Here is a 24,311-nt window from a genome sequence, read left to right as displayed (position 1 = left end):
TCCACCTAGCTGGCTGCAGGCAGGCCTCCCACCCGAGGGCCGTGACCCTCCTAGAGCATTGGCTCTGGAGCCTGGCACACTGATAGGAACACCAAGTGCTTGCCACATTCTCTGGCTGCCAGATCCTGCCCCCGCCTCCTGCCTTCTGCTACTCAAAGCGCCTTTGCCCAAAGTGAAACGTCACCCATGTTCTTCCCAGCCCTCTCGTTCACACTAAAAGATTCTGAATTCTGCATCGAGGAAACTTGCTAAATTCACTGTTTAATCCAATGTCTTCCAAATGTGATTGAAGCCGGGCGTGGTGGCGCACGCCTTTAATCCCAGCACTTGGGAGGCAGAGGCAGGCGGATCTCTGAGTTCGAGGCCAGCCTGGTCTACAAAGTGAGTTCCAGGACAGCCTGGGCTACACAGAGAAACCCCGTCTCGAAAAACAAAACAAAAAAAAAAAAAAAAAAAACCAAATGTGATTGAGCACAACCCCCCTGTCTTGTGATGTCTACTTCCTTCCTATGGGGATTAGCATCCTGTGTCAGGCAGTGGTAAATGGTCTCAGGATCAAATCTAAATGTCTACGGTTCCTATTTTGAGTGGACAGCACAAGCCTCAGCTGACCTCACAGTACAAGCTATTGAAAAAGTCTGTCTGGGAAGCTCAGGGATGTTTCCGGAGTCATGGAGCTCGGGGGATGTAAAGAAAAGAACTGGAATTTAGGTCTACTGACAACCCAAGCTTGAGCCTACGCTGAGGTGGAAGAAGTGGACTGTTCTCGCTGATAGTCAGTGAGAGCCTCTGAGGGCTCCTGAGTAGAATCATCCAGGATAGAAAAGGGGGCGGGGTGGGAGGGCTTGGGCTACATTAGATCTTCCTCCAAAGGTCTGACTGTAACCCTGGCTCATGCGCAGAGCCCTGCCCTGTAGGAAACTTACTGAACTATTTGGTAGTAGCGCTGAAGGAACTGGGACCAATCATCGGGGCTGAGGTAGAGCGGGGAGTTGGGGTCCTTGTCAATGTCTTTGTGGGCTATGCTGCTAAGGTGCTCCTGGCATGCACTCAGAGCCTCATCGACAAAGTCTGAGGACACGGTCACTAGCTTCTTTTCCTGTTTCTTGGGCTGTGTATCTTCTGTAGGGATAGAAGGACCAGTAAACAACCCATTTCAAAGCAGGAAATGTGACACGCACCATTCATTGCCCTTTGCTGACCTGAAGCCTATCACTTACCTGAGGCCCAGAGGGAACTCGATCCCCAGCCACCCTGGGACATGCCCCGCAGTCACCTGAACCTGCTCTAAATTCCCCTGCAACCCTAGCATCTCATCCTCGCCCTCCACTGTGCCTGTACCTCGCACACCGCTGAGGCGTCGGTGCGAATGGCGCCATCTCACACTCTGCTGAGGCGATGGTGCGAATGGCGCCAAGGGTTTGAGAGTCACCTACCCTGGCACCCACTGTGGCTCTATATCCCTGGGCTCCCTGACACATCTTGGCCCTACAGTGTGCTTGTAAGCCTTGACCTAGGTGAATCCAGGTACACGTGAAGCCAAATCTGACATAGCGACCCACACCCCGCTGGGTACCTGAAATCCATCCCCTCTCGCAGAATCCTAGCGGATATCTACAGCCCACAAGCCCCAAAGTGCTCATGTACATGTGCAACGGATCACGCAGCGGGAAAGGACGCACCAACCCTAGCTCAGAGGACCCGGTGCCAGCTCATGACCTTGGCTCAGCCTTTTTGCCTATTTAAAAACTGACATGCGACCAAGCCCCCAACTGCCCAACTGCCTGACCCATACTTGAGCTCAGCACACAGAAGTTCAAGTGTAGGGTCTCTGGCCCCAGAGGGTCCCCTGTGGCCCAGGTGCTGGCACATAACAGTCTTTGGTACCTAATCTACCTAGGTCAAATGACAGCAATCAAGTGCATATGGGAGTTCCTTTAGAAGGGTCAAGGACTTTTTTCCTTCCAGTAAAGCTGCCCATTCCTTCCCAGAGTCCCTTGGCCATGGAGCCCCACTACTCCAGAGGGGGGGGGGAACATACAGGTTGGACCAGCATGTAGAGGATTCCTATGCCCCCTCCCCTCCCAGGTGTCCCCTCTGTACAGGCACAGGGGTTCTTGGGGGATATCTGTACATTGCTGTGTTCCTGTGCGTCCTCCCCAGAGATCATGAAATGGTTCTCACAGGCAGGGATGGGGCCATGAGGTCTCAGCCTGCCTCTCTAAAGTGCCCAATCAGACCTATTAAAGGGCTGAGCCATTAACAAATGACAGCTGTGGGGTAAGTTCAAGGGTAGATTTCAGGATGATAGGTGGTAGACAGAGGATGGACAAGCAGACAGGAAGATGGGTTAGATGGACCTGAGTGAGGGCAGGAAGAAGGTGGGAGTGGACAGACGGAAATAACATGGTAGGCAATTGAAGGGGCAGGCAGGGGTTAGCCTGGGGAAGACAACTAAGAGAATGAACTGACAGTGGCTGGGTACACAGGGGGCTGGGTGAACAGGGTGAGTGATGTTCACAGATGGGAAGAGGGGCAGAAGCGCTGGAGGCAAAGGCTGTAGTCTGGCCATAAGTCCTAAACATGTAGATGAGGGAATGAGAGGATGGCTGCGCACATACCTGTGGGAGTGGAGGGAACCAGAGCACTCACCTGGGGCCTCTTCCTCTCTTGCCTGGATGGAGATGGACTGTGACTTCTCTTCCAACTTCACCACCAGCTTGAGGACGTTGCGGGCAGCTGTCAGCCAGAAGTCCTCTGCTCCCAGGCAGGGATACCCTGCTCAGCCCCCAGGCTCCAGGCCTCTCCTGGTTCTGGAACCTCACCATGACTTGCCCCATTTGGATCCAGAACCTCATCTACCTGTCTCACTCTAGCACCTGACTCCTATCCTGTCTATTAAACATCAGACCCACAATGTGACCAGCCTGCCTTTAGCAGTGGCCTGGACCAGTTTCATTTCTTCTTTTCTTTTTAAATTTGATTTAATTTGACAGGGTCTTGCAGTTTCAAGCTGCCTTGGAACTCACTATGAAGACAAGCTGATCTCAAAGCTGATTTGTGACCTCTGCTTCTCCCCACTGTGGGGATTACAGGTATCACTACCACACATGGCCCTCTTTGTCCATTTCTGATACTTATTCTAACCTGAGAATCAGACCATGGCCTAAATTCCATCTCAGGTTTGGGACATGATTTAAAAGCTGTCATCTGATCTGGATCCAAATTCTGAACTCAGAACCCATGTTGAAACAGGAACTTACTTTGCCTTAGAGACCCATTGCCTTTTGTAGAACCTGGTCCAGCCAGCAACTTATCTAGACTCCAGACAGAACCAACCCACCCACCTCTAGAACCCGCTACAGGGTACAAGCCTGGCTCCCTAGGCTTCTCTGAATGCCAAGGTTGGCTTATGAATGGAAGACCCATTGGTAGGAGGAAAGGGCTGGGGTTACAGAGGCCACAAGGGGAGGCTTGCTCTTTTCCCCTGTGGGACAGACAGCATGAGGGAGCCAGGCCTGGGATTGGAGTCCCCTTACCTATGAAGGCTTTCTTGTCATCCTCTGCCCCCAATCGGTAGCATCGTGGGAAGAAAGAGTCAGCATCGGCCTCATCAAACCACGGCAGATTCCGGAGGTTGAGACAAAGGCCCACCTATGGAGACAGCTGCTGAAGCACCGGGGGAGACCCACAGAGTGTCCAGACACTCAGGGAAACGGAAGAACCCACTTGCTAGGCCTGACTTGATTTCCATTGCCAGGTTTGCCCAGCTGGGATGGCCCCTGGTCCCTCTACCCACTCTTTCCCATCCAGGCTACCCAGGAAGCCTTTATAGTTCAGTGGCTCTCAACCTTCCTAACACGTCAGCCTTTTATATACAGTTGGTGTCGTGGTGGACCCCTAACATAAAAATCATGTTCATTGCCACTTCCTAACTGTAATTTGCTACTGTTATGAGTCGGAATGTGAAGACCTAATGCACAGGATGCTACTCCAAGGTTGAGAACTGCTGACACAGGAAATGCTGGGGAATGCTTTCCTCCTTAGCACAACCTTAGACACCAGGCTGTGCTGGAACTCTCACATGAGGAAGTGGAGGCTTGGAGAGGTGGAGCTGCTAACTAAGAAACCCCAGGAAAACTCAATAAAGCCAGCAGACAGATGTGCTCTGTCCAGAAAGCCAGGCCCCCTTTGTTCCTGACAGATTCCATGGGAAATGAGCACACAGTCATGGCAACATGTGTCAGATGGAGTCTGAGAACTAGACGTGAACCTAAGAACATCTGCGTTCTCTCTGAAGAGTCTTCTCCGACTGACAAGTCCAGCAGGAGCCGGGGCTTCCCCTGGACTCCCTGGGATGCCTACCTTTGTGGTGAAGGAGCCTGCACGGGCATAATGGTTTATCATCTGATCCTTGGAAAGGAAGCGACAATCCAGCACATCCCGCCGAGTGGTCCAGATGAGGTAGGGGGTCTCATTTCGAACCATGCGGGACTGGAGAGAAGGGGAGGAGATGGAAACAGGGAGGCTGGGGGGGGAAGCTTCTCCCTGCCCTGCTGCATAGAAAGGAGAGGAGGTGTCCATGGTGTCCTCTGGACAATCCCATCCCTGAACACCTCATGAGAAGTCATGTGCTCCAGAGCATATGTGGGGTGAGCAGATGAACGCTGGGACCTTGCGATGGCTGACTGTAACCTGGAACTAGGAGTTAAACTTTCTATGCCAAGTTTCTTTGGTCAGGGTATTTTATTACAGAAACAGAAAGGAAATGATTGCAGCCCATCTTTCCAACCTCCACTTGGCTTGGGATCCCAAGGCAGTGAGTAAGCTGCACACCACAATGCCTCGTTCTGAGACCATCAGTGATTTTTCCCAAAGGAAGGACAGTGACTCTGACCAATGAGCACACAGTATGGACAAAGGTTCTCCACAGACCTAACCTTTCCATCCTTCCTCCTTTTTACAACTCTCGGACACAGTTTGATTATTAGCCAGGCTCTGTTCTTTATTTTTAGAGACAGGCTCTTGCTATGTAGGCCATGGAAGCCTCAAACTCACTAGGTAGCCCAGGCTAGCCTCTAACTCATGATATTCCTGCTTTAGCCTTCCAAGTGCTAGACTACAGTATACCACACTGCGCCATCATCTCTTTGTGTCAAGAAAGGCTGTGTCATATGGGGTGTGATGGCACACACCTATGATCCTGCCACTTGGAAGGAAGAGGAAGGTGTGGCTCTGAGGATCAGGCTGGCCTGGTCAACAGAGTGAGTTCCAGGACATCCAGAGCTACACAGAGAAACCCTGTCTTTAAATAATAAATAATAAATAAATAAATAAATAAATAAATAAATAAATTGACAGGAAAAGGCTGTGTGCTGGCAATTTGTATTGTGTCTTGGTGAGCTGAGGTCTGTGGGTATTTGTGGGGTCTGTCACTCCTGTGTTTCAGTGCTGTCACCTGTGGAATGCATTAACCCCACCTTAGAGGAATGAAGGAACTGACTCAGAAGACACTTAGAGAACAAGATTCAAAATGGGTGTGGTGGTGCTTGCCTGTAACTACAGCAGTTGGGAGGCTGAGGAAGGACGACCTCGAGTTCAAGGTCAGCCTGAACTCAGCAGTACAGTGGGACCCTGCCCTTTTTTGTTTGTTTGTTTTTTGAGACAGGGTTTCTCTTTGTAGCCCTGGCTGTCCTGGAACTCACTCTGTAGACCAGGCTGGCCTCGAATTCAGAAATCCATCTGCCTCTGCCTCCCAAGTGCTGGGATTAAAGGCATGTGCCACCACCGCCCTGCTGCCTTTTTGTTTTTTTAACAAAGATTATTTATTCATTTGTTTTTTAGACAAGCTTTCTCTGTGTATGTAGTCCTGATCATCCTGGAATTCGCTCTGTGAACCAGGCTGGACTTTGCCTCTCAAGTGCTGTGATTAAAGATATACACCACCAACACCTGCCTGGGACCTTGCGATGGCTGACTGTAACCTGGAACTAGGAGTTAAACTTTCTATGCCACGTTTCTTTAGTCAGGGTATTTTATTACAGAAACAGAAAGAAAATGATTGCAGCCAGCTCGCTAGCTCAGCACATAATGCGGCCAAGACCTAATACCTAGACTGATGCCCGGCAGCCATGATGGAAGGAGAGAGTCCTCTGCCCTCCACATGTGGCTGCAGCATGGGCAGGCCCATACTCACATATACACATGTAACACAGAGAGAAATGGGGCTGAGGGTGGCTAAGAGAAAAGAAAAGAAAAAGAAATAGCAAGAAAGAGGCCAGGCTGGCCTCAAACTTAGAAATCTAACTGCCTCTGCCTCCCAAGTGCTGGGATTAAAGGTGTGCGCCACCACACCTCGGCCCAGCTTAGAAATAGCAATTTCCTTTAGTTCACTTAGTCTGGGTGGGGTCAAGCTCAGAGATCAAGTAGCCTCTCCTCACCATCCATACCTTCTAGCTCACCAGCATCTCTCAAGTGGTTATGTGGTTATTTCCGTGTATAGGAATAGGAATGAGTGTGTGTGTGTGTGTGTGTGTGTGTGTGTGTGTGTGTGTGTGTGCGCATGTGTAGGCCTGAATACAACCTTGGATCCCCCATCCATCTTGGCTTTTTTCTTTGGTTTGGATTGGTTTTTAAGAGTGTATTTGTTTTTATTTCAGGCATGCGGCTTGCCTGCAAGTATGTCTGTGTATGAAATTCACGCAGTTCCCGGGGAGGCCAGGAGAGGGTGTCAGATTCCTTGGAACTGGAGTTATAGACAGTTGTGAGCCATCATGTGGATGCTGAGAACCGAATCTCTGGAAGAGCAGCCAGTACTCTTGACCCATCTTGTTTTTGCAAAGGGTCTCTCACTGGGCTGGAGCTTATGCAGGGCACTCTGTGGGCTGGCCAGCGAGCTGTAGGGGTCTGCCAGTGTCTGCCTCCCCAGCACTGAAACTGCAAGCTCTACACCACCACCACATGGGGTGTGTTACATGGGTTCTGGAGCCTGAACTCAGGCCTGCCCTTTATTGAAGGATGTATGTCACCTCTGCTTGTCTTGTGGCTTTTAAAGCCACTTCTTACAGCCTTCATTTGCCAAGGGCAAAGGATAGAGATAAGCAGAGTAGTCTGTACTTGGTGGGGAACACCGTCAGTGCCACCTTAAGGATGAGTTCATCCTATCTGAGTCCCAGAGGTAGCCAACCATTAGAGAAGCAGTCTGTTTTCTCAAGACTGGAAGCTGGGGTCCAGAGAAGGAAGAGCACTCAACTAGATGTTCTTTTTCTGAGTAGAAGCTTCCCGCCATCAACCCCCGTCTTCTACTTACTGACCCCCAGAGTCCTCACCATCAAAGCATGTATCCCATCTAGGTCATCAAATTCCAGGAAACCATCCAAGTCCAACAGCTGCGACTCCCGAAACATTTCGTTCTCTTCCTCATCCTCTGCGGACGTGAAGGATGACTGGTGGAGGAACTGTGTCTATGCCCCACAGCCCTTTAAGGTCTCAACCCTGGACCAGTGGGAAGCAAAGGAGAGGGACTAAGAAGGACAGCTCGTGGATAAGAAGGGACCTACTCACCATCCTCCGTGGCATCGCTATCACCCAGCATGGAGCTATCGAGATCCTTCTGGGGTGCTGGCAGGGCTGTGCCTGGGGGATGCACCATCTTCTTCTCTACCCAGCCCCTCTGACGCAAGAGACACCGGATCACTGGGTATCGGCCATGAATCATAAAGATCTTCTTCTGCTGTAAGGTGAGAGGCAGTAACTTGCTTCAGCATCAGACATATTGGGAGGCAATGGTGAACCAGACAGGATGTCTGCCTTCAGGGAATTTTGGTATCCCAGTAGGAGGCAGCTTATAAACAAAGAGAAAAAGAAACACACATAGCTTATAGTTCCTGAGCACCTGTTATGTGGGAAGCAGTTACATGCACCACTAGGAACAGTTTGCATTTTCATTACATGCTGGGGGCACACAGAGGCTAAACATTTTCTCCAAGATCACACCCTAGTCAAGGGACAGAGCAGAGATGTCTTCCTTTCTGTTTTGGTGCTGGGAACTGAGACCAGGGCCTTGTACATGTTAAGCATACATTCTAATACTGCTACTCCCAGCTTCCAGAGGAATACATGGTCAAGGCAAACTGGGAGCGAGCCATTGAACGCAGAGCCGAGCAAACGGCAGTTCAAGCAGAGTGAGGTGGCATGTGCCAAGGTCCCAAGGCGAGCAGGAAGTCAGAAGGAACTGAGAGGCCAAGGAGAGTGAAGTCTGAAAAAATAAGAGCTCCCAAGATTACAGGGAGTGTGACTGGACTGTGGAGGGCCCCAGGGACCCAAACATTTGGCCTCACATCTTATGTAAGAGGAAAGAGACAGCAGGATAAGGGAGGAAGTAAGTAGAGACTTGGGAAGTTTGCACGCAACTGTATAGAGAATCCATGCAGGAGGGGGGCAGCCCCAGGGGCTCAGAAGGCTGCCATGGTCTGAAGGACTGCAGGAGTCAGAATGAAGGGGGAACCCTGAACACTGGGGAGGAGGTGCTAGTCCTGAGACTAATTTTGGAGGTGTGGATGTTGGATAAGTCTGCTGATGGATGGAAGAGACTGGAAGAATGGATTTCTGGTTGCATGCTGTCTGGGTTGAGACATCCAACCGATGGCTGGATCTCCAGGGTTGGAGAGCAGAGGGGGTTGGAGGCAAAAAAAGAGTAGTACAGGGCATAGTGTGACCTTGGACTCCCAAGCTCAAGGAGAGAGGCCTGTGGAGAGGGACCCAGGGGATCATGAACATCTGGAAAATCTTAAGAGGCAGAGACCAAGGAGCAAGCAAGGGAAACCAGTGTGGCCAGCCAGCCAGCCATTCAGCCAGGGGTGGGATGTGGGGCCCATTTGTAACACAAGGTAATAAATATTCCAATAGGAGAAAGCAGTTTAATGGTTTCAAGGACTTGGCTGGGCACCAGGGTAGAAGATGATAGTAATTTCTCAGTGGGAATGGGATAGAAGGCAGGGAAAGGGGCTGAGGGAGATAGGGAGAAGATCCCCGAGTAGTGACAATTCAGCCAAGACTATGGCTCTGAGGAAAGGCTGAGGATGGAGGTGGGGGTCACTTACAGAAGCATACAAATGCAGAGGGGTGTGTGGGTGTTTGTCTTTTATGGATTTATTTTTTAAGGATATGACAAACTAGTAAGTGTAGCCGCCGCCACCACCACCACCACCACCACTCCATCCCCTCCAACCTTGACGGCTCTCTCTACGTGGATTTTGGCGTTTCTGAGTCGGCCCATGTGGTTAGGTCCCTTGGTGAGTCCTCGCCAGAGGAGTAGGGAATCTGCAGAGAGATGCAGAGCAGGAACACAAAGCTAGAGGCTTGGCCCAGGGACTTCTCTGACTTCAGGTGCCCGCCCTCCCTTGTCCCCACCCTATATCCAGACGCCCAACCTCCAATGCATTGCAGATTCCCCATCCCTTCCACCCTCGCGGCCTCTGCCTGAAGCCGATAGGGTGTCAGGGGTGGTGGGCCACTCTGCGCCTCACCATCAGGCGGCCGTAGGGCATCAGGAAGGGGCTCATCCAGGGTCGGGGGGACCAGGGTGCGGACGGGTTGGGGGTTCACAGTGCCCAGAGCACCGGGCATGGACGACTCGCGAGCGCTGCTTAGGTGGCGCGCAGGCAATGAGCTGTAATCCCGACGGCTGTCGCCACAGCTCGCCACCTCCGGCTTGGCGGAGGCGGGACCAGGCCATTGTAGCCTCTCAGACCGCCGGGACTCGGAGTTGCGCGGCCAGGGCCAGCGGGACGAGAAATTGGTGCGGAGCTCGGATGGCTGCGACCTCCGGAGCCAGCTACACTCGGAGCTGCCCTCCTGGCGGTACCAGGCGGCCCCGGGCCCCAGCTGCCCCGCGCTCAGGAGAAGCGCCGAGCTGACACCCTGCATGCGCCTTTAGCCAGCTCGCAGTGCCCCACAGTGCGCCTCAGCCCTGGCGCCCTCTCGGGCCCCGTCCTCTTGTTTCCCGTCTCCTAGGAGACTGTTGCCCAGGCACAATCAGACTCTGTGGAGGCCTCGATAGCTGCGTGGTGGCCTTAGGGAAGTCGAATAAGGTTTTTTTCGTAGTGATCTTGGCTCTGGACCTTACTTGCCACATACTCTTGATTTGCCAGGCACTGAGGATGGAAGAACCAAGCACTCGGGCAAACCATCAGAGCTCCTTATCTGTGCTTTGGCTCACACACTGAGGCTCCGGGGTAAGGGCTGTCAAGTGGACCCCAATCTCACAGAGCTTACAGAGTGTGGAGAAAGCCAGCAAAAGAAATAAAAAGTCGGGCGGTGGTGGTGCACGCCTTTAATCCCAGCACTTGGGAGGCAGAGGCAGGTGGATTTCTGAGTTCGAGGCCAGCCTGGTCTACAAAGTAAGTTCCAGGACAGCCAAGGCTATACAGGGAAACCCTGTCTCGAAAAGAAAAGAAAAGAAAAGAAAAGAAAAGGTGTTGGTTTAAGCACAGGGGAAAAGCAGTGAGCTGAAACTGGGAAAGGTCTTCTTGAAGGTAAGGTAGTCAGGCATATCCTCTCAGTTAAGCTGAAGGCAGAAATGCAAAGGCGATAGGAACCACCAAGGAAAGAGATGGAAGCACATTCTAGCAGTGAATGTTTATAGAGTCTCAGCAACTGCCCCATAGTGGCGAAGGATCTTTTTCTTTTTAGTTTTCAAAACAAGATCTCTCTGTAGTCTCATCTGTCCAGGAACTCAGTCTGTAGAGAGATTTGCCTGTCTCTACTGGGATTAAAGGTGTGTACCATCATGCCAACTAGAGGCTGGGAATCTTTCTTGGAGAAATTAAAGGCAGCTGGTGAGGCTTGGACCTGGTAAGGGCAGCAGATAAGCCTTGCAGGCCTGGCTGCAGGTGGCGTAAAGTCTTTGGGGATAAATAATAAAGCCAAGGTTGTGTATAGGATGACAAAGATAAGGGTCAGAGCACATTCCGCCTCTTCCACTAACTGGAAAAAGTAAAAATAAATCACTTTTACCAACTGAAGAAATGGAAAGACGCAGAAGTTATGCTTCACTCTGGCCAAGTCTGTAAGTGACCAAGGAACTCACAGAAAATGTAAACATCAGGACTCCAAGTCAGTACAAAACTTGTCTCAGCACAGCCAAGCCCAGTCCAGAGTTCTGATTCCAACACCTTTGAGACAGGGTCTCATTTACCCTAGGCAGACTTTCAACTAGACTGCGCCCATGCCTGTGTTGGGATAGAATTCATGGCAGTCTAGCAACTGAGCTACATGTTCAGCCACTTGAGCTTGCTGTGTGTGTGTTGGGGGGGAAGGAGGCTCAGAAGCATCAAATGGAGTTTTAGAGGTCAATTCTACCAGTGTCTATTCAAGCAGTCCAAGAAGCCAGCTGTCAGCAAATGTGCCTTTGGAGTGAAGGTGGTTCCCCGACCCCGGCCTGTCCAGCCAAACCCAATCACAGATATTGCCTAGTTAATGGAATTTCCCAGGAGAATTGGTTGGTTGGCAGCAATCTGGTCTGTTCTCAGCGTGCAAATCTGGTTTTAGGGACTTTGGACCTTGGGAGATAATCCATGACAAAGGAGGATTTTAGCTGGCTCACCAGAATAAGGATGTCTTTTGAGGGTTGAGTGACCAGCTGCCATTTCCTCCTGATCTCCCACCTTCACCAGGAGTACCTCTAACAGTAACTACAAAACTAGAATAAAGAAAGCCAGGTACCGCAAAGGACCAAACTAATTCAATAAGGCAGGTCACAGAGGTAGTGTCATAAAGGCATGGTAACCAGTCAAGCAGTCCCCACCCCTCCTTCCTTTACTTGATCTTTTCAAAAGACCCTTCTGGCGGTTGGTGATATAGCCTGGTGGTAGGTTTGCACGGTATGCTCAAGACCCTGGGTTCAATCCCAACACAGGGAAACTCCCCAAACCCCAGCAAATATTCTGTTGCCTATCCAAAAAGCACCCTTCCTCTCTCACATATACTCTTTATTTTGAGACAGTGTACTTCCAGTATGGCCTAGAACTCAAAAGTCCTCCTGTCTCCAATTTCCAAGAGCTAGAATTACAAGTGTGAGCCACCATACCTGGCTCAAGGCCAAATATTTTCTAAGCTTTCCCTGACAACCTCTCCTGTAAGCCCCATACCCCCCTCTTCCAACTAGGTACACCACTCTCATCGGCCTGTCTGCAGACAGACCTCATTTTTCCTGGAACTGAGTTTTGTCAAAGTAGGACTGGATGTCAGTACAGATGGCCAGCATACACAAGTTAAACAGAAGGTAGAGAGATCAACTACTTCACCTAGCCCCTGTGTGACAGGGATAATGGCATAGAGTTCACAGGTCTCCAAGTATCAGGACACAGCGAGAGAAAGGACTGCTTACTTGAGGAGTGAGCACTATCCAACGGAAGTTCCCAGCATGTTCAATACCGAGTTACCCCCAACACCTGCTGAGGCACCAGTCAGACTAACAAGGTTAGGTAGCGTGGGAAATGACTCTTCTTATCCACAAAGTAGGATCATGGTTCCTGGGGTCCCCGAAAGCTAGAATGGAAGCAGGCTGTGGAAGCACCGCATCTCTGTCTGGGCAGAAACCGCCTTCAGAATGACGGTGCTTGGCTGTAGTGAAGTGCTCCGAGTTGGGGCCCTTGGCCGGGATCGATGACAAAATTGTCTGGTGGGCTGCTCCAGACCCAAATGCCAGCCACAAGGCTCCAAGGCATCAAAACACGCATCCTTTCACACACCCACACAGAGCACAGACCTCATGCAGCCCCGAAGGGGCAGGAAGAGACTTTAATTAGGGGGGAGGGGAGTTCATCAGAATCCGAGACAGCGAGCATGGGAGCAGAGGAGCCCGAGCAGGCAGGACTCACCTCTGGACCTGCAGCACAGGCCCTGCACCCAGACGGGCAAACCTTGGGCCTCTCAGCTGGAAGGGGTCGGATGGACACCGGGTGGCCCCTACGGCCAGAAGTTTGCCTGGCTTCTGGGCCCCCGCTCCTAGGCCTGCCCGGCAATCATAGATTCAGCCCTTGTTCCCAACCAGTGCAGTGGGCATCTTCAGGCAGGACTCAGGAGGCTAGTAGAGGGTCCATACCGCCTCTCTACTAGGCCTAAGGAGGCTTGTAAGACAGCAAGGGAAAAAAACTGTAGTCTGAAATTTCCCTCTTTCCCCACCGGGGGTGGCTCGGGAAAAATAGTCGCCTTCTGGCTCCAGGCCCGCCCAGACCACAGCGACCAATAAGGTACAATCACTGGGGCCAGTCACAGCCACTGGAGCTGGAGGTTGGTTTTTTTGTTTGTTTAAAAAAAAAAAAAAAAAGACAAAAAGGTTACAGTCTTCTACAAGCACAGAGTTTAGGTTTCAAGACGTTTAAAAAAAAAGTCTGTCCCGGTCCAGGGGACTGAGCATCAGAAACTAGCCAGAGCAGACACATGTGGCTATGGGGCAGGCCCACTGCTGCCTTTCTGCACAGCTAGCAAGCACACCACACCCACCTCCCACATCCAATGCCCACCCAACCCAGCTTCCGGCTGCTGCTGCTGCACCGCTGCTCCGGGGAGTGACTCCAGGACACCTTTGCAGACGCAGAGACACAGGGAGGCCGAGGGGAAGGCTGCGAGATCCAGCTAGATGTTTTAAAACTGTCAAAGAGAATGACAGGCAATGAGTGTGGGGTTATTACATCCTGGTGAGCTGCTGCTGTTCGGGTCTCTGAGAGCTGGATCAGCCTTTGGCACTTTATGAACCAAACCCAGGTCCTCCAAAAGAGCAACAAGTGCCCTGAGCCACCAAATCATTTCTAGCACCCTATGAGCTCTTAACCTGGCCGGACTTTAGCAGTGATCTGAAGACACTAGCCTGAAACACAAAATTAGAGCAGAAAAAATTAAGTGCTAAGGGCTTCCCTGTAGCTTGCCTAGCAACTGAAGCTGCTTTAGATAAGGCCCATATGTGAGAGGCTACAGGGCTCAGGGAGTCAAGGAGAGAGGGACAAGGGTTTAGGTTACCTTTATGTTAAACTTTGGGTAACTGTCAAGCCAGAGCAGGCCCTAGAAGAGCTTTCTGATCCCCGTGGCAGTACACACAATCTTAGCACCCAGGAAAGTAGAGGCACACATATCAGGAATTCAAGGCCATCCTCAGCCAAAGAGAATTCAGGGGCAGCCTAGGCTACTTGTTTTCCTGCCTTCCTCCCAGGAAGAGATGGGGAAGGAAAGAGGAAGAAAATGCCTTTTGCCTTCAGGTAGCCCCATGGTGCCAAGAGCAACCCTGGACACTGTAAACCAGGGACTGCTCAATGACTGAGCATAGCCCAAGACTGGGCCACATGATGTTCAAAGCTATGAATTAGTTGCTAACTATGAAGACAACAGATGCCACTATGAAATCCAAATTTGGGGGTTTATGTGAACAATTTGTTCTGACCTGGCCATATAAGCCTGCAAATCCCAGCTACAGAGGTTCAGGCGAGATGACTGCAAATTCGAGGACTCCTGGGACTACACGGTGAGATTTGAATGCAAAATATAAATAAAAAGCAAGCTGGGGACAGAGACCAGCTGCAGGGCTTGGGCAGAACACGCAAAGCCCTCAGCTCAATTCAACTCCAAACCGCAGAAGAAAAAGCAGGACAATGATGCAGTAAGAGGCTGCAGCTGTCTGATGGCAGCCCTTTTCAGAGGAAGTGTACTCATGAGGTGCTGAGCCTCCATGGCCACACGCACCACCTGCTGAGAGACTGCAGTGCCACCAGATGCTATGACCGCATTGTAGATGCTTAAACCAGAAATCCCGCTTTGCATTCCCCTTCTTCCAGTTACTAGTTGGACATTGGCTAGGCAACTTCACTTCCAGAGCCTAAGACAATAAATATTAAGTTCTAGGGGCTGGAGAAACGGCTTAGTAAGCAGTGCTCCCTCTGGTCCTCCAGAGGGTCAGTTCCCAGCATCAATATCAGCTCCTACAGCTCCAGCTTCAGGGGACTGGATACCCTGTTCTGGATCTGTGGTCGGTGGTCTCTCTGTCTGTCTGTCTGTCTCTCCTCACACACACACAAATTTTAAGTGATTGAGTAATTTAAGCCAAATACTAAAGTGGGACAAGCACTATCTCCCCTTAGTCAAATGAACCTTGAGGCCTTTATGAACTGTGCTGAAACTGGCATTTCCATACCTGGAAGTTTATGTAGCAATTACTCTGTGATATTTATTCATTCATTCATTCATTCATTCATTCATTCATTCATTCTTTATTTATTTAAAAACCAAGGTTAACAAGAGCCTTTATTCCCTTAGCCAATCTTGCTTTTTAACAATCAGAAAGCCAGTTATAGTGGCTCAGACATGTAGTCCTAGCACTTCAGAGGCCGAGGCAAGAAGGGTGCAGTGAGCTTGAGGCCAGCCTGTGCTGTAGAATGTAATGCTATCTCAAAGAAAAATAAATGCAGAAATAAACAATCAGAACTAGCTGATAAACATTCAAAAACAACATTCTTATTAAAAGTAAAAAAATTAAAATTAAAATTAAAGCCCATTAAAACTTTCTTCTTGCCAAGTATGGGTGCACACTCCTTAGTCCAGCACTTGGGAGACAAAGACAGGCAGATCTCTGAGTTCAAGGCCAGCCTTGCCTACAGAGAGTTCCAGGAAAGCCAGGGCTGCAGAGAAACTCTGGGTTGAAAAAAACAAAACCAAACAAAGGAAAAACCAACCCCTTCCAAAACAAAAACCCTATATTTTCTAGAACTTGCATTTAAAGATGACAATTTTATTCTTTAAAAAAAAATTGTATTCATCTATTGCTACTGCATCTTTGAATGTTAGAAAGCCCTCAACATAGACAGGCTCTATGTTTTCTAAAAATATTTTAGAATGTTTATTCATGCAGTTAAGTAAGTATTTTCCTATCACCGTATTTAGCACTCTGTGGTCGTAATGCTCAGTTCCCTGAAAGGTGTGTATTAGCAGCACTCTCGTGCCACAGCAAAGTAACCAGGCTTCGCTGAGCGGTTCAGGGAGGGCCCTGGAACCAGGGAGCCAGGCCCACACTTGGTCTGATTTATGAGTATAAACAACACTGCCTTGTGTGCTGGCCACCCACAGGATAATTAAACCCCAGGGGAAGTGGGGGTCATTTCCACTTTTAGGCTTCTGTGCTCCCCTGGGCTGGGTCTGCATGCACAAGTAGGAATAAACACTAACTTTACCATGGAGAATCAGCCAGCCCTGAGTGGGATACATCAACAAACTGGAGATTGTTAGAAAGGCAAGGGCATGCCCTGAATCTCTAGACAAAACTATGCTACCAGCTCCACAGTGTAAACAATCTGTCCTCTGCTGAGCACTGCATGTCTTTCAGTTAGTTAGATGGCCACAAGCCACGAGGAATGGGAAACACACTGAGAAACCACAGTAGTGAGCCTGAAAACAGACCCTGAAGACAAATATTGAAGACTGTTTGAGAAGTGGGCTGTCCTTTGGTCTCAGAAGAGTCACAAGGCACTTTATCTTCCTTACTTGGGGGTTTGAACTAGGACAGATAGAGACTGTATAGAACTAGAATTTCCACCAGTGACTTCCCTCCCAGTCTTGGAGAAATAGAAAGAAAATGCCTTCTGATTCTCTAGGGTGAAGTCTCTGGCCTTGTGCTCGGGGTCTGAGGAGACTCAGGACTATCTTGGCAGTGCCACCACATTCCAGAACCCATAGCTTCTTCCGCAATGGCATCACGAGGGGAGGGGGGCTCTACTCACATTCTTGAGGAACTCCTCAGCTACGATACGAGCCCGGGCATTGACCGACAGCTTCATCTCACTGATCTCCTTGTCGATCTCCTCCATGAAGTGGATTACAAAGTCCACCAGCTTGTGTTTGTACATCTGCTCCGTGTGGAAGTTGGTGATGAGAAAGCTGATGTCATATCCCTAGGGAGGGAAGTCATCGGGGAAGGGAAAGATAAGATAAAATTAGCTCCGTAGGGACACCTCCTTGTCACATCTTTTCCCCACTCACAGGCTTCCAATTGGCTTCTACCATTTTCTCCTGAGCCAGCAATCCACTGGGTGTGGTGCTGGGGTGGGGGGAGGAGGTAGAGCATGGGTAAGTGTGCACTTGTGCACCTGCTGGACACAAGCAACTGAACCCAGTTCAAAATCGAGTGTCAGAGGGCTGGTGAGATGGCTCAGCAGGTAGGAGCACTGACTGCTCTTCCAAAGGTCCTGAGTTCAATTCCCAGCAACCACATGGTAGCTCACAACCACCTGTATTGAGATCTGACGCCCTCTTCTGGTGTCTCTGAAGACAGTAATAGTATACTTATTTATAATAAATAAACCTTAAAAAAAAAGAAGAAAAACAAAATTGTGTGTCAGGCTAGATGTCCCCGCCACACAAACAGGCCTGCATTTGGAATGAGCCAAGGGAATAAAGGGAGCATAAATCTTAAAGACCCCAATTCAACAGTGAAAACCACAGGAGAGCTGACCTGGGGAAGGGTGGGACTGGGAGTTTGCTTCAGGAGGAGGTGTGAGGAAGAGTGAGCCCCGAGGCTAGAGTGAGGACAGAGAGCAGGGTGCAGAGCACCTAAGGCAACACACTGGGTGTGCTGTGTGATGGTCTCTGTTGCTCTAACATGGTGGCTGCCAGGTCACCAGGGAGACTTGGCAGGAAGCTTATGTAGCTGTCACTGCCTTTACTTACAAAGGCAGACAACAAGCAAGTCACTGTTCACTGTGGCACTGAGCGGCTGGACTTCAGTTGGTAGGAAAGCTTTTGTCTTGCTTTTTTGGTTGTCTCCCCCCACCCCCCACACCACCCCATGTCAATGTGCCCAGAATGGCCTCTAACTCCCGAGTCTTCTGCCTTAGCCCCCTCCACAGTGAGAGTGCAAGCATGCCCACCACACCACGTCAGGAAGGATTCTGCAATCACTGTTTTGTCTGTGACTGGGCCCAAGGTTCGAGGAGGAGGAGGGCGCTGTAGACCCACCTTCTGGGCTTCTCCTGGGAGACATCCCTGCTATCCGGTCCAGGCTGACTCAGCCCAGGCAGCGAAACCCTAAGCTGGAGAAGCAGCAGCCCACGGGCTGCAATCCTACAGACCCAGGGTGTAGCACAGTAACTTGCCCGGCAGTGCGAGGCCTGGGGATCCACCCCCAATACTACAAAAATCAAACACGCTGGGTCCACCCACAAACAGAACCCTGGGAATTACAAAGAACCAGAGCACAGGTCTCACCTCCACAGGTTTCCTTCGAAGGATAAAGAAGTTCTCTGCTCGCATCATCATGAAGCGCATGAATTTATGGCATAAAATCTTCTCAATTTCATCGGCCTGGCGACAGCAAAGAGAAGACAGTTCTGAAAGTCAGCGTGAGCGTCCAAACCACCCGAGCCTGGGTTTGCTGGCGCCATTGCCTCCCCAAGTTAGCAGTAGCTGCGGAAAGGTTCCATAGGAACAAAGGCTGCTGATCTTTGAATTACAACATCTGCTGCTGTCGAAAGGAAGACCTCCCCACTCTACCTTAGCCAGTATTACTGAGCTCTTACACGGCCTTTCATCAGCTCCAATGGAGTCCACACCTGTTTTCCACGTTTCCTGAACACCCTCAGGTCACTAGTGGCCTTTCTTAGCACTGGTGGCACACAGGATCAAGAGTGTCTGCTTCAACATTACTAAAATCCAACAACCCCAAAAATCAACTCTTCCAATTACGTCTGAGTCTGGGTTCAGACCCCGCAGAGGCCGCCCTGCTTGGCCGCCCTGCTTACTCTGCCTTCCTTTTTTAACCCTGAGCTCTCTTAGGCAAGAAGTCACTAACTTGAGTTTTGTAACATTGTTTTGTTTTGCCTACAATTTTGAGAGTTGTCAGCAGGGAAGGGGAAAATGATACTCTTTTCCCATTTAGGATACATAGTTTCTTTCCAAAGTGGAAAAAGGATATAGCTCTTAATTTAAAACAAACTTTAAATAACCATTCAAGCGCTACAGAGACAAAAAGGCCCTGGACCTATGTGGTAGACCTGTGGGGAACACTGCTTGAGGAAACTCGGAGAAATGGAAATTCTTTTTCTTTTTTCCTTCTTTCTTTCCTTCTTTCCTTCCTTCCTTCCTTCCTTTCTTTGTTATTTGGGGTTTTTTTGTTTTGTTTCTTGTTTTTTTGTGGCAGGGTTTCTCTGTGTAGCCCTGGCTCTCCTGGAACTCACTCTATAGACCAGGCTGGCCTCAAACTCAGAGATCTGCCTGCCTCTGCCTCCCAAGTGCTAGAAAATGGAAATTCTATCGTATACATATATGAGTTAGAACTGAACAGAAAGCTCAGAATGAAACTCAAATATTTATAGTCACCTGATTTCCAACAAAAGCACCAACGCCACACAATGGCAACAATTTCTCCAACAAATTGTTCTGACAACGGAGTGTTCCAATGTGAAAGAATGACGATAGACCCTAAGCTTACACCACATAGAAAAACTAACTCAAGATGGACAGAAGACCTATAAGTAGGTCCTCCAACTAGAAAACTTCTAGAAAAAATACACAAAGCATGCTGGGCGTGGTGGTGCATGCCTTTAATCCCAGCACGTGGGAGGCAGAGGCAGGCGGATTTCTGATTTCAAGACCAGCCTGGTCTACAGAGTGAGTTCCAGGACAGCCAGGGCTACACAGAGAAACCCTGTCTCGAAAAAAAAAAAAAAAAAGAAAGAAAAAGAAAATACACAAAGCAAATGCAGTGACATTTGTCTGGGCAATTATTATTAGGCAGATCTTTAAGTCTGACAGTTGTTGGCATTTTCTTTCCTGACTCTGGGTGTATCATCCCACACACTGCTGGCTTACACAGCTGTTTCTGAAAGAAAAGCTAGAATTGGATAGTCTGGTTTCTTTCTTTTTTCTTTTCTTTTCTCTTTTTTTTTTTTTTTTTTTTTTTTTTTGAGAATTCTGTATATGCATGTGTTGTGTGGCAATTTCAGAAACTGACTATCAAACCAGTGCTGGAACTGCCCTAAGAGCACACAGCCATCACCTGTTAGAAACCTTCTCTGCTCCAACACCTAACTGACCCCCATGGCCTTGCCAGGCCTATGATAAGGGCTGTTGGCATTATTTTCTACTGACCAACTTTTTGTTTTGTTTTTTAGGTAGGGACTCACCAAGTAGCCCAGGCTGGTCTTGGGCTGTCCCTCCTCAGTCTCAGCCTTCCAAGGGCTAGGATTATAGGTATGTGCCACCTTGCTTGGCTCTGTTTGCTAGTGCCCATAATCCCAAGGGAATTCCTGGAAGCAGGCTCTGAATCTAGCTCTCTGACCATTCATTCCAATGGGATCCCTGGTGACTCACCTGCTTCACAGCAATGCTGACCCGGACAGAGTTGATGGAGCCTTCAATAAGAACCTTTTCCTTCTCATTCCTGCTGATGGTGACAGGCTGTAATAGCAGTTCTTTGCTACTCCTAAAACCACAGAGGCAGAGAATCAAGCTGGTGCCATTGACTCTGTGTAGTTCTAAAGGTACCTGTGCTCTATGAACTGTCACTGTTGGAGAATGCCCAGCGGGGCTGGAGAGATGGCTCAGCGGTTAGAGCACGGACTGCTCTGTCAAAGGTCCTGAGTTCAAATCCCAGCAACCACATGGTGACTCACAACCATCTGTAATGAGATCTGCCGCCCTCTTCTGGTGCATCTGAAGATAGCTACAGTGTACTTACATATAATAATAAATCTTTAAAAATAAATAAAATGTCCAGTGAAAACCATGTATATCAAGTAATAGCACGCAGCATACCATGTCTCTCAAATGGCAGCAGTCCATCCTAACGCTACAATAGTTTGAGTCATATAAATTACATTGGAGTTGGAGATACGGTTCAGTTGTAAAGTGTGTGCCTAGCCTGTCCCAAGGACCTGGGTTTACTACCTTTATCATCTAATGTGGGGGCGTGGCTTATCACAACTATGTACACCGCAGATTTACCCCCGCTGCAGCTTTTGGTTTCTTGAGAGAGGATCCACTGTGTAGCTGAGGCTAGCCCTGTCCCTGTGATTCTATTGCCTCAGCCTCCCATGTGCTGGGATTAGCAGTGTTCTATCATCTCCTTGCCAGGTGAAATTTCAAAGAGGAAGAATACTTATTTATGAAATAAAAACCAGTCAAGAGAAGACTGCTTTCAAAATATGGAGTGTAAAAAGGTCTAAGTTGTCAGACATATTAAAGATCAAAAGTAAAAAAAAGTCTCGATCCTTACATTAATAAAGTTTAGCGGCATCATCTCTGGGATCTAAATCCTGTGACCTTCTGGGGCTGCCGGTGGCTGTCACGCTTTTGGAGACACGTCCCCAGAGCTCTGCTCTAAAGGTCACACTCTGGGGTAGGTCTCCCATAGGTTCTGAATGGGAGCCCTATGACCCTGCTTTGGAATTAACCAAATCAGGAGGAACTATTCATCTGGCAACAAGACCAATGTCACTCAAGGTAGCCTGACAGTGCAAAAGCATAGATCCCTGGCCCCCTTGGGCAGGGCTTATTCTTGGGGGATGTTCTTCTCGGCCCCACTCTGACCTCGTTCCCTACCTGACTTCGACCTCTGGCTTGTTGTGTCGTTCCACGACCTGGGAGGAGAAGTTCTCCAGGCAGAGAGCAGCCTGCAGCGTGGCCCGCACGGCACTAAGGTAGGGGCGGAGAGTGGCAGTCTGCAGGAATAAACCCAAGACACAGGAAGGGTCAGAGTCTGCCTCAGCCAAGCAAAGCCAGTCCCTCACTGCAGCTCCTACACAACAGGCAGTACCGAAGGCTTCCTGCAGGGCTGTCACACAGAACAGACTACAGCCAGTCTTCAAGATGCAGTCCACTCAAAATCTCGAGTGGTTCCCAGCAGCAGATAATCCAGCTTGGCATCTCACAAAGTTTGAAGAAATAGTTGACTGTCATAGCCTGGGGACAGGGATACTACAGATATAAGTGCACACAGGCAAGACATGCTGCAATATCCTGGCATGCACAACAGAATTACACAGCATCACCAGTGCCAGAGCTAGGTAAGGCTGATGATCTAGAAGGAGCCATATCCCTATCTGCTGACTGCACTGACAAGTGTATCAATCCATGTCCTGAACTTGCTGGGAATTCAGAAGTGATCTCTCTTCTACCCTCAAACAGCTCAACTGGGCGAGAATCACAAGGGCTAACAGAGGGCAACATATAAAACTAGCTAGTCTTAAAAATAATCTAGACTGTCTAAAGAAACTGGTTTTGACCAGATACAGGATCAGGACGGTTCTACAATGAGAAAAAGTAAAAGCTGTCCATTCTCAGTGGACAAGGTCAGCTACAATGACCAGCTACATTATCTCGGGCAAGGCTTCTCTCCCCCCAGGGCTTATCACATGCTGGAGCATCCATCACCTGCAGCCCTTCCTCCCCGCAGCTTAGCTCAGCCTCTCAGAGCTCAGCTCAGTGGAGAAGGCCCCTTCCTTCCTCAAAGTGGCCTTTTTGACTTCCCCCTCAATGCATTTCTTACAGTTTATGGTATGTTCACTTTACATAAAATTCACAACAGAACGTTAGGAATAAATTTTTCCTTCACCAGTTTGTAATTCTCGTGGTCTACAGACATCAACTTCTATTCAGTTGTCAGGTTGTATCTAGCCCAGCACCTCCTATACATCAGGTCAAACCAATTTTCTGGAGAGTAAATGAACAAATGAACTAACTTAAGCAGGGCTAGATTTACACAAGAGCATTAAGACTTTCCAAACTGGTAACGAGTGCAAGGTTTCTGTATGTGAAAACTGCTTTAAATTGCACAGATCAGGCTGCAATGGCAGGCTGGGATAAAACCCTAGACAGTCTAGAATGCTTTCCACTGAGTTTTTCTCTCAATGTAGCAGGAAGCATTGGGACTTTCTGAGAAGGAAGTTACAGGGCTACCGCTGCACAGAGGCTCTCTGGAGGACGGGATGGAGAAGGAAGTGAGACTTGTGGCAGAGAAGAGGCACAGGCTGCGTGGGGCAGCGGAGACAAGCACAGGATCACGGACAGACAAACATCAGACAGAGGGGATAAAGGCTAAAAAACAGCTGTCATGTAGTTCAGCAGTGGGTTCTAGCTCCATACCACAGCATTCTCTTATGTCAACCAAGAAGAGGCAAAACCGGAAAGGCAAAATTAGTTGTGTGCGGTGACAAGTACCGTTGGGAAAGTGATAGAATATTCTTTTCTCTACCTCGATTGTGGCTACCTGATTATTTTGTCAAGGTTCATTGAAAGAAAACTAAATTTTAGATGACCAGCCCTGTGATAGTTACCCTTTAGTGGCTTGAAGAAATTGTACAATAAACTTGAATGCTTAAAAACGCAAAGTCAAAACTCAGTCAGCAGGAAATGGCTTTCACGCTAAGGAATGAAACCAGTTAGGACTAACACTGGAGCAAGCTTTAAAAAGTGACTTTTGAAAAAGAGGGTCTAATTTCAAAGTCTCTTCCCTGAGAGCATTCCCGGGCGTGCAACAAGCAGTCCAGCCTTTAGAACTCAGGTCGTCAAGGGCTGACCAGAGAAAGTAGTGGGAAGCCTGGGACCTTTCGGAGAACAACTGCACGGAGCACCCACAGATCCCAAACCCGAGCATGAAAGAGGAGGACCAGCGGCCATCAACATTTACACACGTTAAGGTCAACACGGTTCTGCACATCTAGGAAGGAGTCTGAATGCAGGCAAGCAACACAGAACCTTCATTGGGAGCTGGAAGGCAAGGCTTCCAGGAAGCGCCAAGAAGTAAGAAGATGAAGTGGACACTTGCCTCGAGGTCCCGTGAGACCGCGAAGGCAGGCAGGGACAGGGGGTTGTACTTAGCCAACCTCTACCGTGGACGGAGAGGAGGCCCCGCAGAGCGGTCCTACCTCAGCTGCAAGCCACCACCACGGGCTTCGCAGCCCGGTCTCCTGCCCCCTCCGAACATCGGGGAGAGGTCATTCTAGCCCGGGATTCCCAACCTGGAAGCTTCCGGGCCTGCTCTTGCTCAGAGAGCCTCCTGGCTCGCCCCTTCCTCCTCGCCTCGGCCCTCGCCCCACCCTTTGCCTCTCCATCCTCCCCGTGCCTCCTCATCCCGGGGCAACCTCGGGCCGCAAGCCCTAGCGGCAAGCAGCATCTCCCCCAGACCCACAGCCTCTACAGGCAAAACACAGGGAGGACCCCAACCCCTGGTCTCTCACCATCGCGGGCGCTGTCTGGGCCGGAAAGCGGAAGTGCGGAAGTGCCCGGACCCGCGACGCCTGCCCTTTCGAGAGAGGCGCAGCCGCAGTCTCCGA

At 49.6% G+C, this 24,311-nt stretch overlaps 2 protein-coding genes across 5 annotated transcripts in view; both read right to left on the bottom strand.

Annotated features, from left to right (window-relative positions):
- Ttll3 (tubulin tyrosine ligase-like family, member 3) overlaps positions 1–13,164 on the bottom strand; it is a 25,333-nt gene extending 12,169 nt beyond the window's left edge. Inside the window, exons 1-8 of one of the 2 annotated variants that reach the window (NM_133923.7) lie at positions 9,528–9,961; positions 9,230–9,321; positions 7,564–7,732; positions 7,329–7,426; positions 4,366–4,494; positions 3,540–3,654; positions 2,653–2,757; positions 927–1,122 (exon numbers count right to left, since the gene is read on the bottom strand). In NM_133923.7, the coding sequence (NP_598684.4) occupies positions 927–1,122; positions 2,653–2,757; positions 3,540–3,654; positions 4,366–4,494; positions 7,329–7,426; positions 7,564–7,732; positions 9,230–9,321; positions 9,528–9,927 (1,304 nt within the window). In that variant the 5' untranslated portion in view covers positions 9,928–9,961. Of the gene's footprint in view, positions 1–926; positions 1,123–2,652; positions 2,758–2,975; positions 3,655–4,365; positions 4,495–7,328; positions 7,427–7,563; positions 7,733–9,229; positions 9,322–9,527; positions 9,962–12,881 lie in introns of those variants that run through there. The other variant, NM_001142732.1, reaches the window with a different exon arrangement.
- On the bottom strand, positions 11,977–24,311 carry Arpc4 (actin related protein 2/3 complex, subunit 4). 3 transcript variants are annotated; one of them, NM_026552.3, is made up of 6 exons: positions 24,216–24,311; positions 21,580–21,698; positions 20,350–20,461; positions 18,247–18,342; positions 16,764–16,934; positions 11,977–13,653 (listed from the first exon to the last, which is right to left on the bottom strand). In NM_026552.3, exons 1-6 carry the CDS (start codon positions 24,216–24,218, stop codon positions 13,648–13,650), a joined length of 507 nt encoding a protein of 168 aa, NP_080828.1. In that variant the 5' UTR covers positions 24,219–24,311; the 3' UTR covers positions 11,977–13,647. The 3 variants fall into 3 exon arrangements, with proteins under 3 accessions (NP_080828.1, NP_001163957.1, NP_001163956.1); NM_001170486.1 differs by lacking the exon at positions 21,580–21,698; NM_001170485.1 differs by lacking the exons at positions 20,350–20,461; positions 21,580–21,698.

The sequence above is a fragment of the Mus musculus genome, chromosome 6, assembly GCF_000001635.26.
Source record: "Mus musculus strain C57BL/6J chromosome 6, GRCm38.p6 C57BL/6J".
Taxonomy (NCBI): domain Eukaryota; kingdom Metazoa; phylum Chordata; class Mammalia; order Rodentia; family Muridae; genus Mus; species Mus musculus.
Note: the sequence above shows the minus strand (reverse complement) of the source record. Positions and strands in the feature narration are given on the sequence as shown.

Coding starts and splice junctions, on each gene's coding strand:
- Arpc4 (NM_026552.3), bottom strand. Junction 18,343..20,349: donor TCAGCATTGCTGTGAAGCAG/GTGAGTCACCAG, acceptor TGCTGTCGCCAG/GCCGATGAAATTGAGAAGAT. Junction 16,935..18,246: donor TTCGAAGGAAACCTGTGGAG/GTGAGACCTGTG, acceptor TTCCCTCCCTAG/GGATATGACATCAGCTTTCT.